At 35.6% G+C, this 24,094-nt stretch overlaps 1 protein-coding gene across 1 annotated transcript in view; it reads left to right on the top strand.

The window, feature by feature from the left end:
• The window catches only part of RFX6 (regulatory factor X6), a 57,541-nt gene that overhangs the window by 31,978 nt on the left and 1,469 nt on the right, over nucleotides 1-24,094 (top strand). Inside the window, exons 7-18 of the mRNA XM_037844400.1 lie at nucleotides 5,622-5,729; nucleotides 9,574-9,651; nucleotides 9,761-9,874; nucleotides 12,528-12,577; nucleotides 14,714-14,873; nucleotides 15,787-15,931; nucleotides 17,183-17,292; nucleotides 17,795-17,912; nucleotides 19,381-19,503; nucleotides 20,144-20,350; nucleotides 21,442-21,954; nucleotides 22,792-23,004. Of these exons, the coding sequence (XP_037700328.1) occupies nucleotides 5,622-5,729; nucleotides 9,574-9,651; nucleotides 9,761-9,874; nucleotides 12,528-12,577; nucleotides 14,714-14,873; nucleotides 15,787-15,931; nucleotides 17,183-17,292; nucleotides 17,795-17,912; nucleotides 19,381-19,503; nucleotides 20,144-20,350; nucleotides 21,442-21,954; nucleotides 22,792-23,004 (1,939 nt within the window). The remainder of the gene's footprint in view (nucleotides 1-5,621; nucleotides 5,730-9,573; nucleotides 9,652-9,760; nucleotides 9,875-12,527; nucleotides 12,578-14,713; nucleotides 14,874-15,786; nucleotides 15,932-17,182; nucleotides 17,293-17,794; nucleotides 17,913-19,380; nucleotides 19,504-20,143; nucleotides 20,351-21,441; nucleotides 21,955-22,791; nucleotides 23,005-24,094) is intronic.

Genomic DNA, 24,094 nt, shown 5'->3' with positions numbered 1-24,094 from the left:
ATCACTTAGTGGGGTGAATTTTATCATTTGAAATTTTTATTTATTGTTGTGGCTCAAATAGCAATGTCTAGAGAACCTCATAGAATCCTCACAGGAATAAAACAAACAAACAAAAACTAATCCCCAATACTTTATCTTGCCTGGTCAAGAAACCTTTCCTTTTCTTGTGAATCTGCTAGCGAGGGGCCAAATTTTGTATTAACTAGGTAATGAGTGGCCAGTTTTTCTTAGGGATTAAGCCCCTTGATTTCATACTTTTCAACCAGGAAGTTTCTCTGATAGCCTGAGTTTCCTTCTCCCTTAATGTCAACCTTTCATAGCCAGTTTAACAACTTTGTACCAAGATAAATAACAAATCCTCCCTCCTTGGTATATGCTTTTCAAATATTTGTAGACTGTTATCATTCTCTCCTTTAGTCATCACTTAGCCAAGCCGTGAAGCTTAACTCCTTTAATCTTTCTTCATAAATCAGACTCTCTTGCCTTCTAATCATATTTGTTTCTCTTCTGTAGGTCCCCTTTTCTTTTCTTTTGGAAATAATATTCTTAATAGCGCTCAAGAATTTTGAAGTTGAGGGGAAAAGAAAACCCACCTCTGCAGCTGGCCTCTGATTTGGCACCTCCTTTGGTACAATTAAAACAAAGATATTATTGAATTAAAATCATCATATTTTACTTTTTATAGATTACAAGCTCCTCCCTTATTTTTTTGTGCTAATTACACATTCTGGAAAGGATATTATTGTTTGATTTATACAATCTATTCCACCTTTGGTCACAGTTGTTGACATATCCTAACAAATTCAATTTTTTAAAATTTTCTTTATACTTTTTTGCCACTTGCTGATGTTCCACACACCTATTACACAAATTATTAATTACCAACATGAGTATTTTAAATAAGTTTAAATAAAAGACATATAGTTTGTTCCTTAATACATACAAGTGTTTTCCTTAGCACTGCAAAATTTTTATTGGGAAATATATTATTCTTAACACACACGCACACACATAGAGTTTTTAAAATAACCATAAGATGAAAACTTGAGTGCCTACCACATAGTTTAAAAGTGAGAAATCCCCTGTGTACCCCAGCTCAATCACTTCCTCCTCTCTCCCTACCAGATGTTACCACTCTGCAGAATTTAGTGTTAAATCACTCCCTTGCTTTCCCCTAACATTTTGTCATGTAAGATTATACTCCAAAACAATACTGTTTAGTATTTCCTGGCTTCTCCCTACATAAAAATTGATTCATACTATATGTATTTTTCTGTGACTTTCTGTTTTCATTCAATATTAGGTTTTGTGATTTGTTAATGTTAAATGTCTATAGTTCTAGTTCCTTTTGTTGTACTGCTGTATAGTACTCCATTGTATGAAAATATTAGAATGCATTTAGTCATTCCATTTGTGATAAACATTTTTTTCTTGGCAAGCAATATTCTCTAGGTACCCATGTACAAGAGTTCCTCTAAAGTCTGTATTCATGAGTGAAATTCTAAGTGCTAGGGTATGCTTGTTTAATTTTACTAGTTAAGGTCAAGTTGTTTTCCAAAGGGGTAGTATCAACCTATACTCCCTCCAGCAGTGTGTAGGCATTCTTTTTGTGCCACATTCTCACACAGGCTTGATATTGGATGGCAGTTTAGTTTTTGCCAATCCTGTGAGTGTAAGATGGCATCTGTGGCTTTAATTTAGAAAAGAAATTTGATAAATCAAAGAGCTTGAATAACTTTGTGGATCTTTTTTGGCCATTTGTATTTTTCCTTTTGTGAAATGCTTGTTCAGATCACACTATTTTTCTATTTTAAAAATTCAATTCCTAGGAATTCTTTGTATATTCTGGAAATGCATATCTGTAGGTTCTATGTTGTAAGTAACTTTTCTAAGTTGGTGGCATGGCTTAGTATTCTATAGTGTCTTTGATGGAGATAAATATTTTTATTTCATGGTTAGTGCTTTTTGTATCTTGTTTAAAAAATATCCTGTATATTCTAAGGTGATAAAATATTCTTCTAAAAGTTTTAAAGTTGTTCTAAACATTTAAGTCTTTATTTTACCTATAATTGATTTTTGAGTGTTATATGTGGTATGGTGCCATTTTGATCTCATAATCTGTAATGTCGATTTTTTTACCTCCTTTTTTTTAAATAGAGAAGTTGTGGGTTTACAGAACAATCTTGCATAAATACAGGATTCCCATATACCACCCTATTGTCAACACGTTACATTGGTGTGGAACATCTGTTACAATTGATGAAAGCACGTTTTTCTAATTGTTTATTAACTATAGCCAGTCCATGGTTTAACTTAGGGTTCACTTTTTGGGTAGTTCTATTGCAATGCCAATTCTGTCGTGTATGCATGGGGCATTTTCTGGGCTATATACTCCAGTCCAGTGTTCTTTTGGTCCATCCCTGTGCCAATATCACTTTTACTTATTAAAAGTGTATAACATGTCTTGTATGATAGCGTAAATGTTCCTGTCAGGTTCTTCTTTACCAAAAGTGCCTTATCTACTCTTGATCCTCTGCATTTCCATATATATTTTAGAATCATCTTATTAAATTTCACAAAAAGTCCTGTTGGAATTTTGATTTGGAATTACATTAAAGAGATACATCAATTTTGTGTTGAAATGACATTTTCACAATATTGTGTCTTCTTATTCATAACTTCTTTAATACTTTCTAATAAAGTTTAATAATTTTCTTATAGACATTTGCATATATTTGTTAGTTATTCTTAAATATCTTCTAGTATTTGTTACTATTTTACATAGTATATTTTTTATTGCATGTTCTTAATGTTTTGTTCCTTGGTTTTAGAAAGTCAATTGACATTTAAATTGATCTACCCAGAAAATTTGCTAAAAAACACTTCTTTTATTAATTATAATAAATTTAAGCAAATTGTTTCAGTTTTTCCAAGTAATCATTCACATCAGTTGCAAATAATAGTAGTTTTGTTTCTTCCTTTCCAATCCTTAATCTTTGATCACTTTTTCTTGTCCTAATGCTCTGAGGAACTCTGGTGTTGAGTAAAAGTGGTGAGAATGGGCAGCTTTATATTGTTCATGGTTTTTAAGGGAATTGTTATAATTTTTTACCATTGAGTATGATATTTTCTGTGCATATTTGACAGATATTCCTTATTGGATGATTAAGGAATTTTTCCTCTATTTCTGTTTTATCAGTGTGTATGTGTGTATGTGATTTTTGAGTGTTATATGTGGTATGGAGCCATTTTGATCTCATAATCTGTAATGTCAATTTTTTTACCTCCTTTTTCTTTAAATAGAGAAGTTGTGGGTTTACAAAACAATCTTGCATAAATACAGGATTCCCATATACCACCCTATTTTTAACACCTTACATTGGTGTGGAACATCTGTTACAATTGATGAAAGCACATTTTTATAATTGTCTATTAACTATAGTCAATCCATGGTTTAACTTGGACTGGTGGTTAAATGGTGGTTGGATTTTTAATAAGTTCTTTTGAATCAGTTTAAATGATTAAATAATATATGGCCTTCTGCTTTCTATAATTGTGATGGATTTAAACCCAATTAGCTATGATCATTCTTAAAAACTGCTGGATTTGTTTGCTAATTTTTTTTGGTAGTGTGTTACAAGTATGGCCATAAGTGAGATTGGCCTTTAATTCTTCTTTCTTTTTCTGTCCTTGTTTGGCTTTGGCATAAAAGTTAAAAAATGTATTGGGAAGTAGTTCTTCTGTTTCTGTTTTTTGAAAGATTATTTTAAATTTGGAATTATCTGTTTCCTGCATACTTGCTAAAACCCACCATTTAAATCTTCTAGGCTTGTTTTTTTATTTATTTTTCCTTTATGGAAAGATGTTTGATAACTAATTACATTTATTTAATAGAAATGAGACCATTCCCATATAACTTACTTGAATTTAATACAATATCATATATTATAATTTTCTGCTTCATAGTTCTCTGACCTTTTTCCACCATTTCACTAAACTGTATCTTGGGATGAATAAATATGATTTTCCGTCCAAGAGAAAAGGTATAAGAAAAACTGTAAACTTTTTAAAAATTAGAATTTAGGTGCATTTTTATTATGCTTCCCTATCAAGTATTAGCTTCATATTTTATTATATCTTTTCTTCCTTTAAGATTAAATTATCTATTTTCTTGCATTTAATATTATTTTCCCTGTTTATTGACAGTATCATTCTTTGTGCAATGAAAATTGGTGGTTATAAATGACAAACACAAAGCACTGAAATTTTTTGAATTATTAAGACATTAAATATAGTGGATTGGGATCAACTGTGCTATTTTATCAGTTTTATAATAATGAATTATTTATGTAGTAGTTCCTTATTAGTTCAAAAATTGTTTAATGAGAATGACCTTTCTCTATCCTTGCTTGAAAATAGAGGTTAATAAGGCCAAAAAGTAAAACCCAATCTGAAAGAAATGGATTTTTACTACCTTTTTAATATGAAATTTGTTTAAAATGTTATGTAGAATCAGTCAATAAGAAATCAGTGCTTCTAAATATCTGGTGTTTAAGCATGCAAAAGTCCTCCCAGCTCCTTCACCATCTACCACATGAGTATACAGGGTTCTGTGAACACAGAGAATGATGAGATGGGTTGGGAACCCAACCTTCTTATGTCAGTAATAAGACATTGTTCTAATAAACATCTTTCAATGTGGCGGAGACAAATGAACAAACACAAAAACTCTAGAAACAAATATGGGAAACCTTTAGGAAAGGGCGAAATTTGGCACCTCCTATGAAGACTTTACTCCCTTGACTATATTTGTAATTGAATTTTTTGCCCTAACTTTTGCTTACAATCCAGTTTATTAAAATTTTGTTTGTGGAATAGGAACCTTCACTCATGACCTGGGAGTCTGATCTGCTGAGTGCCCCATTCTCCCATGACTGTGCATCCCCTCTTTCTGTGTGGGTTTCTTGTATGGACATAAGCCCTGCAGCATTATATATTATTTGTTATTTGCCACTTTCTCTAATTTTCTGTGAACTGCTAGTGATATGCTTTCCTCACAAAAATGGAACGAACAAATATCTGACCTTAGGGTGGGAAAAGGTTGGGACGGGCAAGTCCTGAGAGCTAGTCTAGAAATCAGAAGTGTTATACTCCAATCGCAATCTACCACTCTGAGATTGGATCAAGAATTTAACTCCTCATGATCTCATCTATTTAATCCATAAATGAGGAGCTTGGATTTGTCAATTTCCAAAGCTTCCCATAGTTAAAATAATTTCAATAGCCGTAAAGCTCTGTATCTTTTGAAACACGCCATTAATAAATGTGCACTTAAATCTCTGAAAATTGTGAAAACTGACCAAAGTTCAAAACTAAAATCCAAAGTCATATTAAGATATTCTGGCTTTAAAACTATTAAACTATTTATGATTTGGAAACAATAGTTCTGCTGACATCTATAGTGCATTCAGTTACACAATCTAAACAGTTCACTCAAATCTAATTACTCATGATTTGTGGGATGAAGAAGAATGGAATTTATAAGTCTCTATTTTATTAGAATTGAATTTGGGACCATTAGTTGATAATGCTGTGTTTCCCTTCATTTTTCTAAATTATAGGGTGGCTTCACTCGGAAATACTCACTTAGCTCAAAAACTGGAACACTTCTTCCAGAATTCCCCAGCGCTCAACATCTTGTGTACCAAGGATGCATTTCTAAAGACAAGGTATCAATTAAAGATACTTCTCCATTGATTTTCTGATATGTTGGTTCAGTATCTCAGTTCGCTGGGAACTTCATGGTACTTGCAGGAAGCAGCCAGAAATCTGCATAATCAAATATAATTGACTGATTTATAGGAGGGTCAAATGTTTACTAACATCGATTAAACACTTTCCAATTAATTATTGACCGTCTCCATGATAGGATGTAATCAGAAGGTAGTAAAATAAACCTCAAAAGATTAAAGGTTATTTTTACTTAAAGCTCATTTTAATGTCGAGGAAGATAATACTAGAATGTGTCTGTCACAGTTTTTTCAATTAGAAATACTATGTGTTTGATTAGCTCCACTTTATTTCAGTAAATAGTCATCAAGCATATCTCTAGGACAGACTCTGTTCCTTGAATTGAGGAAGGAATATACTAAATGATTGCAAATTTTTTTTCAATTCTAAAATTCATATTATCTTCCATTTGCAATTTTTTTAGGGTTAAGAAATAAACATTTTCATGGTTTTCAACTTATAAGTAACCCTGCACATAACTTTCCAATGCCTATATTATAATGTCTAAGGATAATTTTTCCTAGTTGCTCTATTTCTGTACCTCTGAGATTAATTTGTTGGGTCCTATTGCCTGACTAAAAGCAGGATTCATTATTAAATCAGGAAATAGTTGATTTTTAAATTTTTCTTTCAACTAAAGTTCATGTTTCTTTAGCATTTGAGGACAAGCACCTTTGAGAGTACATTTTGACAGTTAATAATTTTGAGGTGCAAAGATAGAGGAATATGATTAACTGATGTCCAGCTGCATTACTTTAGTAATGGGCTGTCTGTGGAAGCAGGAAATACATATAGCACATCCATAAAAGATCTATTGATAGATTCCTAGGGATGCACAGCAACCTCCAGGGTTCATTCTGATAAGAGACCTACTATTAGTTAAGAGCCTGCAGAGTACTGAAATAATTCTAAGAATCCGTTTGCAAGCAAGTCTCCTGAAGTATGTCCACTTCCGTCAATCTTCCTCTCCCATCATATTTTGAAATTTAACATATAGTTTTTTTCTTTTACCTTATTTGAAAAACTGCCACTAGATGTTAATATGTGGTAGTTTGTGGAGAAATCTCTGGAAATCAGAGGAATACAGTTCTTTGGGGGGGCGGTATTGTTGGATCACCTTTGTGGAGAGGATTGCTTACATGAAAGAAAACATATTATGAAGATGTTTACTGTGTAAGAATACATGATGAGAGTAGGAGAGAGAGAGAGCGCAAGAAAGACAGAGAGAGCGCGTGCAAGAAAGAGAAAGAGAGGTGAGGGCCATGTTCTAATAGTTCATTTCGGTTTCTCTGCTAGCATCCAAGGGATTCCTTATCTGTCAACTTAACCAACTGGCCTGCAGATCATTTCTCACTCAGGTTCCAAGGTGGCTTTGTAAGCCCTGGTTTCCAAATTCATTCCCCGTGGACCCCTTCTTGAACCCTGGGGACTGACATGCCTCCTTGTCCCCTGGGGACAGCTGGATTCTGCTTTTCATTTACTTGGTCAGTAGTCCAATTCTCCAGGTAGCTTTTCAGTCCCTAGAAAGAGGGGTGGGCTCAAGCTAAGCACTTTAAGTGCCTGCTTTCTTGAGGCAGAAAGAATGGAGGCTGCCCAGTGGGAAGCTGACTCCAGCGAGGGGTGTTGGCTGAAGCTGGGGTTCTGCTTTCTGCTTCGTCCTAATGTTGCTCACCAGTCTTCATGGAGATAAGCCTGCTTCTGTCCCTGCCCTCTCTACTGTGGTACCTAGTCTCAGAAAACTGAGCAACATTATGTTTCTAAAGAATTCAAGGTATTACAATTAAAATTTATTTTCCTAAGAGAATATAAATATTATGTAAACAAATGAAGTATTCATTGTAAGATTACAAATCTGTAATTTGTGTATAAAAGAAATAAATCTTGATGCTAATAAAGAGAAACATTGTGAAGATAGGAGGCTATTTATTATTTCTGTAAGTTCCAGATCTCAAAGCAGTAAAGTTATATAATATTATTTACTAGAGAAATTGTAGGTTTACAGAAAAATCATGGAGAAAATAGAGTTCCCATTTATCCCTTCACACACCCAATTTTCCCTATGATTAACACTTTGCATGTATGTTGTACCTTTGTTACAAATGATAAAAGAATATTATTATAATTGTACTATGAACTATTGCCCATGGTTTACATTAGGGTTCATTGACTGTGTTGTACACTATTATGGTTTTCTTTTTTTTAATTTTTGTTCTAGCAACATATATGCAGCATAAAATATTTCCCTTTTAAACACATTCAAATACATAACTCAGTGGCGTTAACTACATTCACAATGTTGTACTACCATCACTACCATCCATTACCAAAACTTTTTCTTCACTTCAAACAGAAACTCTGTACCAATTAAGCACTAAATCCCCATTCTCTATCCCCATCCCAGCTCCTGGTAGCCTCTATTCTAGTTCCTAACTCTATGAATTTGCTTATTCTAATCATTTCATGTCAGTGAGATCATGCAGTATTTGTCTTTTTGTGTCTGATTTATTTTACTCAACATGATGTCTTCAGGGTTCGTCCATGTTGTCATGTGTTTCAGAACTTTGTTCCTCTTTAAGGCTGAATAATATTCCACTGTATGTATGTATTACATTTTGTTTATCCATTCATTGATTGATGGGCACTTGGGTTGCTTCCAACTTTTCGCAATTGTGAATATGCCACCATGAACATTGGTGTGCAAATATCTGTTCAAACCTCTGCTTTCAATTATTTTGGGTATGTAGTAAGCAGTTACTTCTATTATCATCTCCATTTTACAGATGAGGAGATTGAAGCACACAAATGTCAGGCATTTATCCAATGTTACACAGCTAGTAAGTAGTAGATCAGAGCTGGGATTAAAATCCAGGTAGTCCAAGTACAAAGTTCACACTTTTTACCTCTAGACTATGCTCCTTTTCAAGTAGAGCACAAAACAGTAACAGGTAGGGACATTTCTAGCATATAAAATAAGGAGTTCAGTTTGATGTTAAGTTGCTGGAATATTATCTAGCTCTAATTCATTGCAAACTTTGAAATATGTTTAAAACTTTTTAAATTATGCAATTTAAATATCCATGGTAACTTGGAAATAAAGATAGACATTTCATAATAGACACTAAATGTCTGAATCTTTTTCTGGTGTGTGTGTCATTTGATATTATTACTCTTTCTAGGTAACATCTAGTGAGGTCTTATGGCATGCCAGGCATTGTTTTATATTCATCATGCCTTATTTAATCTTCTTAACACCATATGTGTAACATGTTATTACCCCCCTACTTAAAGATGAAAAACCTGGGGCTCAGAGACAAAGCCACATGTGGTAAGTAGTGCAGTGGAGGTTACTCTGGTTACTCTGACTTTGGAAGCAGAAGTTGAAAACACTGTCACACTGCTCTGCGCATCCATTTCATTAAAAAGTGTGAAGAGTTGATGTATTTGACCATTTTCTGTTTTTACTTCCTCAATTAGAGGTAATTTTCCTTATTAGGCAGAAAATTATGAAGTTGGCTTTTTCTTCACAGCTCCCTGTACCCTCCCTGTTTTCATTTACTTGTCATACTATCCTGTAATTGTCAATTTACTTGCCTTTTCCTCACAAAGTAGTATATTCTTGGCAGTAAGAATTGTGCCTTCATTTTTGATTCCTCAGCATTGGGCACGATGCCTGGTACATAGCAGGAGCTTTAAAAATGGGTGTTTAATGAACAAATGAATGCATGAAAAATGAAGGTGGTATTAAAAGGATTCTTTGGTTAAGCTCTTTCTTCCTTGAAATAGGTTGATACTCTCATAATGATGTACAAAACTCACTGCCAGTGTATCCTGGACAATGCAATTAATGGAAACTTTGAAGAGGTAAGGGTGATAAAGAATGTTTTGACTGCATTATATATACTTTCATATCCTGTTCTTTATAAGAGTTAAGGGAAAATCTTAACGTACATACTCTTTGCTCTGCAACTAGATCCAGCATTTCTTATTACACTTTTGGCAAGGAATGCCTGATCATCTTCTACCTCTGCTTGAAAACCCTGTTATTATTGACATTTTCTGTGTTTGTGACTCAATTCTTTATAAGGTAAGCCCTTGGGGGTATGTTAAACACGAACCATGTATTTCCTTAAATAGCATTCTATATAAATTCTTAAAGAATGTTTTCAGTAAGTTTGCTATTTATGGCTGGAGATACACTATCAAATTTTTTTCTGGTGAGAAAATAATCAGCTTAAGGTGCATGTTTAGTAGTTTGTGTTTTAATAGAAATTTATAGATAGTAAGTAAAACAAAATCAATTTCTATATATAGCTACAAAGGATTCTAAGTATGACAGAGTTACAAATACAAGAAAACTTAGCTACTTTTTACTGACAGTTTAGGGTGTGTTTCGATTTGCTAACACTGTCAGAATGCAATATACCAAAAATGGGTTGGCTTTTTAAACGAGGATTTATTAGGTTACAAATTTACAGTTCTAAGGCCATGAAAATGTCCAAATTAAGGCATCAAGAGGAAGATACCTTCTCTGAGGAAAGGCTGATGGCATCCAGGGTTCCTCTGTCACATGGGAAGGCACATGGCAATGCCTGCTGGTCCTTTTCTCCTGGATTCTGATTTCAATGGCTCTCTCCAAAATGTCTCTGGGCTTCTGTCTCTTATCCTCACAGGGGACTCCAATAAAGGATTAAGAGCCTCCTTGAATTAGGTGGGCCACATCTCCGTGGAAACAACCTAATCAAAATGTTCACACCCACGTAGGTCTGCATCCACAAGAATGGACTAAAAGAACATGGCCTTTTGTGGGGTACATAACAGCTCCAAACCAGCATAAGGTGTTTTCAGATTAAATAAGACAATGGTTTTTTTTTCACAATATCAGTATTTAAGGGAAAAAGCAGAGTTAGACAACCCCAGGATTAATAACTTGAAGTTCATGAAAATATTTAGCTTTAATGTACTGGTTACGATTCTGGTCCTGAATTGAGGAGACTCTGAGGGTTTACAGAAGAATAATGAAAACATCCTGAACAAAGACGAGCTGCTTGGCCTTCTAGCCAGCCATCCAGTGAGGGAGAGAGAGAGGCTAATTGCCCGCTGGTCTCATCCCTGATTGCAGCAGTGACGAGGTCCAAGCTGAGTAAATGTGCCATCTGATACTATTATTACTTCTTGGTAATATTTAGTGAGATCTTACTGTGAGGAAGAAAACTATTGCAATCTGGATACTTTCAAGTGAGTTTGTCTACATTTTCCTGTTAAATTGTCATAAGGGAAACAAAAAGTTTTCCTTTTAAAAAATAGTCTGAGTGAACAGGCAGGGCCCCTGTTAACATATAGGAAATAAAGTTTTCTATGTTAATTGAGTAAACTCTTGGTTCCTCAGCTTTGCAGAGAGAAGGGAAGCAGAAGCTAAGTAAACAGCCCAGAAGCGACATTGTGGACCAATTGTGATAAGTCCAAAAGCGGACCAATTGTGATAAGTCCGAGGCAGAATGAGGGAGCCAAGATTTCATCCTCTGTTCAGTTCTTCCTTATCACAGAATAAGAGAATGGAGGAGTCAATCAATACATTCTTTGCCTTCTGGTCAAGTTAGAATTGAATAAGGACAAAGGAGAGGGAAGATGGTCTTATTTTCTAGGTGGAATGAGAAAACCACTATTTAGAGAGAAGAGACTAGCTTACATTAAACAGACTTGATGCTTAAGATTTAAGGAAGCAAACAGAAAGGGGAAAGGAGGCATCTCCAAGAGTAGGTACTAGGAAATGAGCTGAGTTCATGCACACACATTTGCCGCCACCAAGAAAATAACAGGACTGGTTTTCAGCTCCTCCAAAAAATACCCTAAAAGTGCACTTCTTTTTCAAATGATCTCACAAAGATCCTGAGTTTAAGAATCTTTCACTGAACCTAGTTTCTATCCTCACCTAGCCCAGAGAGATATAGAGAGACCCAAAAGAAGGGCAGGGTAGAATGGACTTCAGTTGTGTTCCTGCAAGATCTTCCTCATCTGACCTTTAGAGAGTGGGCATCTTTTTGTCCATAAAATAGTATCTAAACTGTTTTAGATACTGAAATCTAAAGCTGATCCACTGGCAATTAACATACGAGGCATATACCTTACTGTCTCTTGTTTTACTGTATCATACACACAGGGTAGATGTGCATTCTGCTGATGGGCTCTTAGGGGTTTTGTAAATTAGTGTCTACCCACATTTTGGAATATCTGCTACCCTAGACCTCTTGGTCCTCTTTCCCAGGCTGGCCCATTCAGTTTATCAGCCAACCTGGAGGATTTGAGCTGCTTTTATCCTGACTCCCTACCTCCTTTATTTACTCTAGATTTTCCTGAGCTGGGATCAGTCAATACTTCCTAATTTCTTCTTTCTGCTAGTTTTCAAGGGCCTACTCACCATCTCACCCACTTTTTGGGCTCAGCCTCACCTTTCCATTTCAGTGATCTTTCTGCTCTGATAATTAACTCTCTGTACCTAATACATTAGTGTTACCTGTTTAACCTTGTATTGACCATATTTCTAGAACTTGCCTCTCCCCCTGACTTTTACACACACAGCTCACAAATATATACGTTCCTTTTAGAGACAAAATTATAACTTTTAGAAAGTATTTAACAGGTTATTCTCTAGGAAGCTAGGGAAGGAAAAGTAATTGACACTGTTTTTCAATAAACTAAAAACTAAAGATTTATGTTAACTCTCTTTTGCTGTGATTAAGGTTCTAACAGATGTACTCATTCCTGCAACAATGCAAGAAATGCCTGAAAGGTATGTTCATTCAATAAAATATGTTAGTTTCTTTGTCTAGGGCTTAACCTTATATATTCTATTGAAGGAACACATTAAAGTGTGATTCCTTTGTTTGCCAAGATTATTTTCCTACTCTTGTCCTTTTGTATCAGATGGGAGAGATGTGGGTCAAAGCTTATATTTGAACCTCACAAAACAAAATTGGTAGAACAATCCTGAAATCTCTCATGTGAGAGCTGCTGAAGTGAAAAATCGATGTTTAAGTGTGGTTGACCTTCAAGATACTGAGAAAGTTCTTCTGTGGAAACTGGCTGGAGGAAGATATATGGGGATAATTGATAGAAAATCACCATAATCATAAAATCGATAAGGAAAATTATTATATTTGTATTATTAACTTTAGTCATGATTGTAAAATAAGAAAGTAGCATAATGGAATCACCGTCTTCCTTTAACAAAGGAATAAGATCACAAATAGTTTATTGAAATGATACCTGAAGATATTTCACAAAGACTTTTCCAACAGGAAAGCAATAGAAACTTGAAAAAAATCAAATTTTCCTTTGATTGAAATCATGAGAGTCTAATGAAATCATGAAATTTATTTTAGTATTTTGAGCCCACATGTAGAGCTCAATATAGTTGGTGCTCAATGAATGCATGCTAATTATAAAACATTTTATTTTTTATTTACCTTTTCCCCTGGATGATTTTATTTATTTGTATAGTAGTTTGTGTTGGCCTTGTGAGTAGTTCCTTCCAATGCTGAATTTGAATTTTTAAAACATCTCCTGTGTGCTCTGAATCAGGTGCAGCTTAAACTTCTATGTCACAACACAATGGCTGTGCTCACTTAGTGGTGAGCCTTCAGCCACGTGATTTAGAACAGAAATGGTAGTTCACCTTTGTGAAACCCAATGTGGGCTTTGAGACTTTGTATAAATTATTTCACTTTATTCCCACAACAAGCCTGAAGGAATATTTATATATTTATTTGTCTCTTAATTATGCAGTTAATTCATGTTCATTGTAGAAAAATGAAAGACATGCATTAAGTGCATTTTAAAAATTCACGCAAAATCTCACCGCACTGTTAACATCTTAGGTTATTATCTTACAAACTTTTTTTCTAGAAATGTGCACATTTTAAAATATGGAATCATAATATATATACTATAGTGGTATATTATGAAAATCTTTTCCACATCAATAAATATAGATTAACATTATCTTTTTAAATGGTTGCATAGATTTCTAGCATCTGGAAAATACTATGCTTCATTTAACCAATTCCTTATCATTGAACCTTTGAGGTGTTTTTTTAGTACAACTTGTCAGACTATTCCAAAATAGCTATTATGATCCCAAAATCACAAATGAGGAACCTGGAAGCAGAAAGAAGTTAATCCATTTGCCCAGAGTTGGCTAGTTAATAAGAAGCAGAGCCTAGATTTTAACCAAGATCTCTTTAACTCCAAACTTTGCCTACTCTTCTTGTACCATGTCAACACTCTTCAACATAGTCATCATTCCAAATATGTTTATTTTTGCTTTATTGACAGATTTTTTGACATGTTCTCATAATATATACACAACCAACATTTGTAATTTTCCAACTAAAGTTCTCTTATTAGTGTGCTCTTGATAATTTATCCCACAAGGTTGTATTATTGGATTATTAGAGTGTATTATTAATAACTAAAATTAAATACCAGAAATGATGTTATGGTCCCAATGTGATGTATTTTTAAAAGCCTAGAGTTGCAAAATCAAGTGCACATTTACACTGTTCCATATGTATTTTATAGAAAATGATTGCATCATGAGTTATTAATCATAAAAAGGTATTGTCTTTTGAGCATCTCCTGCATGCCAGGCTTTAAACTAAGCACTTTTGATGAGTTATTTAATATATTCCTGACAAAAGTCTTAGGAGACAGTTACTGTCCATATTCCTATTAACAGATGAGGAAATTGGAGCTTGAGGAGATAGAGGATTTTGATGAAGGTGATAAATGGCAGGACTAGGCTATGTCTGTATATCCTCAAAAGTCATGCTCTTGGAATCATAGAATAATAGCATAACTCCATTAAACTTCATTTGTTTAATGCATTTTAAAGCAATTTATTACTTAACACATAGTTTCTTTGTAGCTTATTAGCAGATATAAGAAATTTTGCTAAAAATTGGGAGCAGTGGGTTGTTTCGTCCTTGGAAAGCTTGCCAGAGGCCCTAACTGACAAGAAAATACCTATTTTGCGGAGATTTGTATCTTCTCTGAAACGACAAACATCTTTCCTGCATCTTGCTCAGGTAAGCTGGTAAGCCTCAGGTATTTGAGTCATCAAATCAAAAATGAATTTCTGTTAAGGAAAGACTGAGGAACTTTTACAGATTGACAGAGACTACAGATATATAATAATAATAATTAAATGCAATGTGAGATTCTAGATTGAATCCTAGAACAGAAAAAGATCTTTAGTGGAAAAACTTGTGAAAATTCAAATTAGGTCTGTAGTTTAATTAAGAATGTCATGCCAATGTTAATTTTGTGATTTTGATAATGTATTATGGTTATGTAAGATGATAGTATTAGGGGAAGTTGGACAAAAGGTATATGGAAACACTCTACATTTGACCTTTGCAACTTTTCTTTTGCTTTTCAAAATAAAAAGTAAAAAAAAAACAAAACAAAAAAACTTCTGTATGCAATAAAAATGTGAAACACTTATTTGCCACATGAATTCAATTGGTCACAATTAATTGAACCTATGTGCTATTAGATGTTCTGAAACCCACAAACACTACACATTATAAACTGCCCCCTGCCTCTCTTAAATAGTAAAGAAAAAAGTAACTCTTAAACTATGAATACCATGTTTGTATATTGTTAAAATATACCCCCTTGCCCAAAAATGATTGTTTGCTTAATAAAGGTGTCTAGCTCCCTACTTTTTTGAGGACTAGTGTGGGATAGTTCCAGATAAGAAACGTAACATTTTAAAATTGTGACCATGTATAAAAAGATTCATTTCCTAAGTCTCAAAATAATTTTAACCTTTAACAGATATGATCATAAGTCTCAGCAGTTTCTTTTAGTATAAAAATAAGAAAAAAATTATTTGTGATATTTTTCCTCTAGGAACTATTTCTCTAGAAGTTAAAACTTTCCTTTAGTTGGAATTTCAATGATATAGTTAGTGTCTATTTTACTTTCTCTAAGCAGATTGCCAGACCAGCTCTCTTTGACCAGCACGTTGTGAATTCTATGGTATCTGATATTGAAAAGGTTGACTTGAATAGTATTGGATCTCAGGCCCTTCTCACTATTTCGGGCAGCACAGACACGGAATCAGAGAGCTACACTGAACGTAAGTCTGGTCTCTTTGTTTTAAGCAGGGTTCTCCAACCTTGGTGCTGTTGACATTTTGGACCAGATAATTCTTTGCTGTGGGGGGCTAGCCTGCGTATTATAGGACGTTTAGTTGCGTCCCTTTCCTCTACCCTGTCTACATGGTGGTAGCAGCCTCCTCTCAGCTGTGACAAGCAAAAATGTCTCTAGAAACTGCCAAATATCTCTTCAGAAACAAAATTGCACTTGTTTGAGAATCCCTGCTTTATAGAAATATTTTAATAATGTAAAAGTATTCTCTATTTAAAAAAACCCTGAAAATACCGAAAATAATTGAGGAAAATAAAAGCTATCCCTCATCTCATTGCCTAGAAATGACCATTTGTAAGTTTTCTTTCAGTTTTACATTATATACATGCACATTCACATGAATTGTACATTATTGACATCAAATGGTATGTGACACATATCCTTATCTCAACACCATATATTTTTTTCAAGGCAGAGAGCCCTTGTTTGGGTTTGGACCATCTCGCAGAGCTTAGCAAGCTAATGTGCCAGGCTAGACAACTGGGCTTGATTTCCCAGGGGTAATAGCCCACTATTTTTCCTTCTTTTTCCCTCTGAAAACACACAAAAAATCCACCTTCTTAATGGCTGCAGCACAAAGAATGGACTGCTCTCTAGTGTCAGCCCAACCTTACCCTACTCTCTTTTCCTAATGTAAATGATATAACTCAGATTTGGCAACCCCAAACTTTTCAATAAAATGATAGTCCTAAATTTACCCATTACATTTTACATGATAAAAGAATTATTCATGTAAATGGCTCAATTCCACCTTGTAGAATTTAATTTTTGCCAAAGATAAAGGATATTCAGAAAGCAGGAAATCAACAACTTAGCCAAGTTTATTCACTGGCTTTCAACTAATTCATACCATCCAGTGAAAGCCCTGGATTCCAATGGATGTTTAATCATGTGGACAACCTCAGTATTATTGCTTAGTGTATTTGTACATATGTAAAATATAGACCTATATTTTAACGTATAACAAGGTATATTCACTTTTGATTAAAATTTTGAGTGGTGAATTACTAGTTTTTTGGTTGCTGTTCTCTGTGAAGTTAATTACTTTCACACATTAACTTCATCTACCTATTTTTCTCTTTCATGCCATAAAATTGTTACTGACTTCTGGTTATAGGTTTGCTCTTGGGTTCAGAGTAACAGTGCAATGTTCAGTTCTCTTTTCTTTTCTACATGGTAGACGACTCTATCACTGTGTTCCAAGAACTGAAGGATCTCCTGAAGAAGAATGCTACTGTGGAGGCTTTTATTGAATGGTTGGATACTGTGGTAGAGCAGAGAGTTATTAAGGTACCTTTCACTGACAGATTCAGAACATAAATTTTGCATTAGGAGGAGATATGTAAGTGGCTATAATTTTTTGACTGGTTGGGGAGGAGTGGCAATCTATATGTAAATAAGCTTTGAAAAGCTTTTGTAGCCCTACAAATAAGGCAGCCAAAATACCAAAACCAACTATAGGTGCCAGGTTTGAGAACTTCAGGCTTGGATTCAATTCTATTCTTTTCTTGGCCAAGTCCGCGAGACACTGTCCCCTCCCTATCATTCAATAGAGTTACCGTTGAGTAATATCAATTGTGAAAGATAAACTTCGAAATGGAAGGATCTGGCCCTTTGTGTAAAGCAAGTTTTCATAAATGCTGGCAGAAAATACTGTTTTAAGCATTTGCAGTTTTGAATTCCAAGAGTAAACTGTCCATTTGTCAGTTTATTTACTTCACGATCTAACTTATGCTGCTTGTGGTAATGAGACGACAGATTTTATAGTTTCATTTTGTCCCTTTACTTTTAGACAAGCAAACAAAATGGAAGATCATTAAAGAAGAGGGCTCAAGACTTTCTGCTGAAGTGGAGCTTTTTTGGTGCTCGAGTAATGCATAATCTCACCTTGAACAATGCATCCAGTTTTGGTATCCTATGTGCTTTATAAGATGGTTCTTAAATGAATTATATGATTTGTCCCCAATCAAATTTTCCTATCATTATTTAAACACATGCCACTGTCATTCCTCAAGCCAGTAGAATATTGAATATTTAGCCAGTAGAATATGGTAGTTAAGAGCATGGATTCGGAAGGTTAAATCCAAACACTGCTTCTCTCTGGCTGTGGGATTTACCCAAGCCAGTCTCTTCATTATAGAAGGAAGGGAATATTGCTCTCAAAGGGTTTTGTAGGAGCTTTAAAGAGATGGTGTTTATTAAAACACATTGGCACCTGGGAAACACTTAATGACTAGTAGATATTTTGATTATATTGTCAATGCTTAGATAAATTTTCTTTGTGAAGCAAATAAACAATAATTAAGACATTATTTTCCAAAGGCACTATCCATAGCAATAAGGCAATTTTAAAATCTCTTCTCAGCACCCACATAACTGCACTCCAGGAAACAGAGAGCTTAGAAGACACACTTTCTTATGTTCCTGAATCATCTTTCCTGATCTATATGACTTGTGAAACAAATTGAGTCAAGTTAGCTTTTCTGAAAAGTCCAGTACCTTCTTTTTCCTTAAAATTTCTGAGAGTCTTATTACTTTATAGATATAATGCTCAACTGATGGGAAGTACCTCTGCATTTAATAGTTGCATTTCAAAAAAAAATCTTCACATTATAAAATAGATTACAATTTAGCTAAATTCTTTTTCTTTAATTTTCAATTGAATGAAACAAAATCAGTGAATTTGTCTTGAGGGATGAATAAGATTTGCTGAATCTATTATTTGAAATATCCTGCTCATGTTTAAGTTTTCTTAAAATATACAGGTTTGAAGCCTGACTTTATTTTGAAAAAAGACTTTTGTTGGAGAATCTGTTGAATGGTTAAAAGATGTTTAAGATATTCCAGTACATCTTTGACATAAAAATTACTCTTTTGGTCTTTTCAAATCAAAGGATATTTTCTTTCAGGCTAGAAAGACATCTCCTTAGCTGATGCTTTTTTCAGACCCTTTTGGCCATTGTCTAATTATTTAGTAAAAGTCAACAGAAATAGAGCAGAGTAGAGCTCATTCTCCCCAGGTTAAAGCTTATCACACTCCAATGTGTGCCCTCTTAAGGCATAAAGCATGACTCACTTTCATCCGTATTTTCCTTTGATGTAATTAGTGGCCAAAGAGCTGGCAGGACAGTGCACACAGTGAACTGAGCAGGCAGTACACAGAAAGATTAGAGACTCTAGTTAAGCGTGTTGGTCTTAGCAGGTCATTTAAAGTCCAACAAGTATTTGTTTATTTCAGTTGCTCCTTGTAAAGTGTTGCGAGATGGTCACAGAGATAACGACTTCTCTTTCTCTTTCCCTCCCGTTCTCTTCTCCCCACCTTTTTCTTTTCTTTTTTCATCTCATAACGTCCTCTCCCCATTCCTGACCCATTACCAGGTTCCTTCCATTTGATCCGAATGCTTCTTGATGAATACATCCTCCTGGCCATGGAGACCCAATTTAATAATGACAAAGAGCAGGAGTTGCAGAATTTATTGGACAAGTATATGAAGAATTCAGGTAATTTTAAATGTCTGTCTGTTTTGCATTATTTCTTTGTTTAAAACCTAAGATCAGTGATTTGTAAGTGCACATGTTAGGTAGGTTTATTATAATTTTGGAGTTTTCACCAAACATCACAGTATGCTGACACTAGTGGAACACTGCTTTTTCCTTTCTCCATTTGTACATATCGTAGTCAAGTACTCTACTGGAAACACTTCAGAATACAAAGCTGGCACTCTGGGAATTTAATATAGTTGGAAAGGTGGCTATGATATAAGAAATAACTGTAATCCAACACAGCACATGTGATGTGCTACCTTATAAATGATGTAGACATAAGACCTATAGGCATTTAGAAAGGGAGGGAGCACATCAATTTGGGTGCAGTGAATTGCATTTTGATGACTTCACTCCAAGTGGATTATTTAGTGCCCCTCAGCCTATACCTGCACCCCCAAATACACATCTCAGAAAGCACAACTGCCAAGACCGAAGACCTGCCAGACATGTTTCCCACAGAAAACACCTCTCGGGAGTATCCCAGTTAATTCTACAACCATGAAACATTTTCCATTTCTTTTACTTGGGCCTATCTGCTAGGATTATGGGAATGGTTTTAGCATTCCCATTAAAAAAAAAAAAAAATTCTTTCCAGATGCAAGTAAAGCGGCCTTCACTGCTTCTCCGAGCTCGTGCTTTCTCGCCAACCGTAATAAAGGGAGCGCCGTTACCAGTGACAGCGTGAAGAATGAAAGCCACGTAGAGACAGCCTACCTTCCTTTGACATCCGGTCAACAGGGAGTTTTAACCCCTGCTCTGCACCCATTCCCTGCTGGACATACAGACACTGTGCTGCTCCCAGGTATGTGGGGAAACCACAAGAGAGCCATTTAGGCTTCAGCTGACCTCAGAGGTCTTTTTTCTATAACTGGTATCCTGTAGGGATTCCAAGAATAGAAATGACTTAACTGACTTATAATAAGCTTCGTAATATTGTTGTGATTTTTAGCAATTGTCATTCTCATTTTTATTAATACCATTATTAACATAGGTATCACACTTTGACCCACTCACTAAGTTATAGCAGAACTGTGAGCATTCTCTCCATTTAGTGGAAGAATAAAATAAGTCAGATTCACATAAAGTCCTTGAGATGTTTGAGGATCAAAAAATGGGTTGTTTATTTTTAGTTTCTGAGGAGACTTTACCCTTTCCCCGTTAAAAAAGTGGATTTGGCCATGTTAAGGTAACCATTAAGATAATTTTTCCCCCTTCGGCCTACGGTCTCCTTTGTGCCACAGTGAAGGGTTAGTAACTTGAATGAGCTAATAGAATACCTTAAAACTACTCGTTGCCTTGTGTCTTTTTTGAAGTCCCTTAATATACATTACCACATTGGAAGTAAAGAATTTTAAACCTGGAAGAATCTTATAGATGAGGGGCCCTACTTCCACCAATGCAAAATCAGTGCCCAGGGAATTAGTGGCGTCCCTAAGTTGCATTGCTCTTCGGTGGTGTTTATGTGGTGTCTTGAATTGGCTGCTTTGAAGCCATGGCCATTTTGACACTATTGCCTTTTCCTTTTACCTTAAAAATCGAATCATCGAATGTTCAGCTTGTTCTGAAATGTGAGCAGCAGACCCCCTCACCATCTACAAACCTTACCTCGAGTCATCCTCATTCCCCTGGAAGCATGAGCCCAGAGTTTCCTTGAAAGTCACAAACCCCAGAGGTCTCCACCATTGTAAAGTACACATGTATTGTGATGATGTTCTTAAGAGATGGATTTTTGGTGTTCCCCAGTTCTGTTATTTCGGGGCGGGGGGTAGCAAATGAAACAAGTTGGAAAAAAGGCATATTAGTAACTGTTTCAAATATATATATTTTAAAACATGAGTAACATGAGTAACTACTTAAAACTACCAAGTAAATGTTCTGGCCATGTTTTTCCAGGTCAAATGGAGCTTTCCCAGAGTGCAGGTCATCTGATGACACCACCCATTTCTCCAGCCATGGCGAGCCGAGGAAGTGTCATTAACCAGGGGCCAATGGCAGGGAGGCCCCCAAGTGTGGGCCCCATACTGTCAGCTCCATCACACTGCTCAGCATACCCAGAGCCCATTTATCCGACTCTCCCGCAAGCCAACCATGACTTTTACGGAACCAACTCTAACTATCAGACTATGTTCAGAGCACAGCCCCAACCCATGTCAGGACTCTATCCCCACCGAGCTGAGCACAGTCGATGTGTGGCCTGGAGTGAGCAGCCACTTTCTAGAGACTTCTTCAGTGGCAGTTGTGCTGGGTCGTCGTATAATTCCCGGCCACCTTCCAACTATGGACTGTCCTCACACACCCAAGATTCACACAGTATGCAGTTTCTAAATTCAGGGGGCTTCAGTTTCCTGAGCAACGCAGGGGCTGCCAGCTGCCAAGGAGCAACATTGCCTCCTAATTCACCTAATGGTATAGACATTTTTAGAGAATTTTTCCTGCCTTTTGAGATCTTAAAATCAGATATCGAGTTCTACCTCTGCTGAGTAGCTTGTTATCCCACGTAAGGCTTCTAAAGCATCTTAAATGCTTGGAGCTTGTTTCTGCTACATATAAACATATTCACTAATTCTTGTGGGTTTATTAAAGTTGTCCTTGTAAATGCCACAAATGATGAAAAATTATTGTCAAGCAATATACATGAGATGAAGCTTAATAAGCCCAAACAAGAATGTTCTGTCTTTCGAAAATATTTTTAGTGCATTATGTTTCTTCCAAAGAACTAAAAGCAAATTTGAAAGATGGGGCCAAAACAATGCCCCAGGTTAGGCTGATAGGATACTCATGGTCAAGGAAGTTGGAAATAACTGCTGAGTCCTTCAATCACCAGCATAGGCTACTCTGATCTTTCGCTCCTAGGTGCAGGGCAGTTGTTCTCCCTTAAACAGGAATCTGTAAATAAAAGTGGTATTTGCCAATTAGTGTAATTTCTGTGAGAGGCTAATCATGCTCTTTTTACTTCATAGGCAGATCTCATTCATTTAGTTAAGGGAAATGTGAGAGAGGTGTGGTCTCTATCTCAAAATTAATTAATAAGTCAGCTCCTATGTATTTTTTATAAACAAAAGCAGCATAATGAACCATATCCATATATAAGCGCATGTCCAAAGGTAGATTCAAATACAGCATTCATCTCTCCTCTGTCAAATATATCTTTAGGCCTCCACCCAATTACCTTGTGCTTTCTTTCCTTCCTGGAATGTTCTCTGTAATACATTAACAATACATTCTTGACACCTTCTGTTACAGGGTACTATGGAAGCAATCTAAACTACCCAGAGTCTCATAGACTTGGATCGATGGTGAATCAACATGTTTCTGTCATCAGCAGTGTTCGCTCGTTGCCCCCCTACAGTGACATTCACGATCCACTTAACATTTTAGATGATGGTAGTAGAAAGCAGACTAGTTCCTTTTATGCAGACACATCATCTTCAGTTGCCTGCCGGACTCCAGTAGTAGGTAAATGATTTTAGTAGTTCTTGAAAAGATTTTAAAAAGTCATTAACCTCAGGTATGCAGCATTACTCTGGAGGAAGAGGCATTGAAGTGAACTGGGAACTCATTCCCATAGATGATTTATCACTTTGGTCTGAAGTTATATTTTTCTGCATATGCAGTTAGTAACAGTCTTATAGTCTCCCAGTATATATATACCACCTTGTACCCTACTGCTAGGTCTGTTATTCTTTCCCAAAGGAATAGCTGGCATTCGTTATGCAGTCTGTGGAGTAGAAGCTTTATGAGGGTACCAATGATGTCTTTCTTTCACTCTTGCTCCTTCACTGTTAGACCCAAGGGCAAGGCCAAGAGGTATCTTTGAACCCTTCAGTCTCCATCAGTACCCCCAAACCATCCCAAGCTAAAAACAATTGGCATCCTTTGAAGAAGGCTACCAGCATTTTCTCACTCTTACATAAAGTATAATTGAAAGTCTCTGTAGAAAATGTTGCTATTTTTTATTGTTCTATAGCACACAATTTAAGTAAAATTGAGCAAAACAGTGTGCTTGTCAGGAAGGTCTCTGGCATCATCTTCCAACCAGGTCACTGTCCCTAAACCTCATCTAAAAGGAAATTCTGCCACTTTTACTAATTGCATCACCAGCATCCAGCAAAGTGTCTGTCCATCGCATAGTAGGAGCTTAATAAATCAGTGAGTGAATAAAGGGGTAAAAACATATGTATAGATTTCATTTCTAAAATAAGTTATCACAGGACAGGTATATATATTTATATAAGGATCAAAATAGTGTTAATGTTTATATGTGCTGATTTCAAACTAGCAAAAGTAAAGAGCACTGGCACCCAAACAGAGCATAAGGGAATATAAGATAAATTCCATCTCAGTGTGCTTTTCCAATCATTCAATAGGAAGCACTTCTTCCCTTCTGTGACTGTCACAGATGCGCCCTGAATGGAGTGCAGCAGACCATCTCCTGCTATCTGCAAATGGTCATTGCTTCTAGGTAACTCTAATGAAGCAGAAAATTCCACTTCAGGAAGTTTCCTCTCTGTAAGACTAAAATATATCGTGTTGCTATTGTTACTAT

This window comes from Choloepus didactylus, chromosome 7 (genome assembly GCF_015220235.1).
Source record: "Choloepus didactylus isolate mChoDid1 chromosome 7, mChoDid1.pri, whole genome shotgun sequence".
Classification (NCBI taxonomy): domain Eukaryota; kingdom Metazoa; phylum Chordata; class Mammalia; order Pilosa; family Megalonychidae; genus Choloepus; species Choloepus didactylus.
This window is presented reverse-complemented; position numbering and strand designations above follow the sequence as displayed.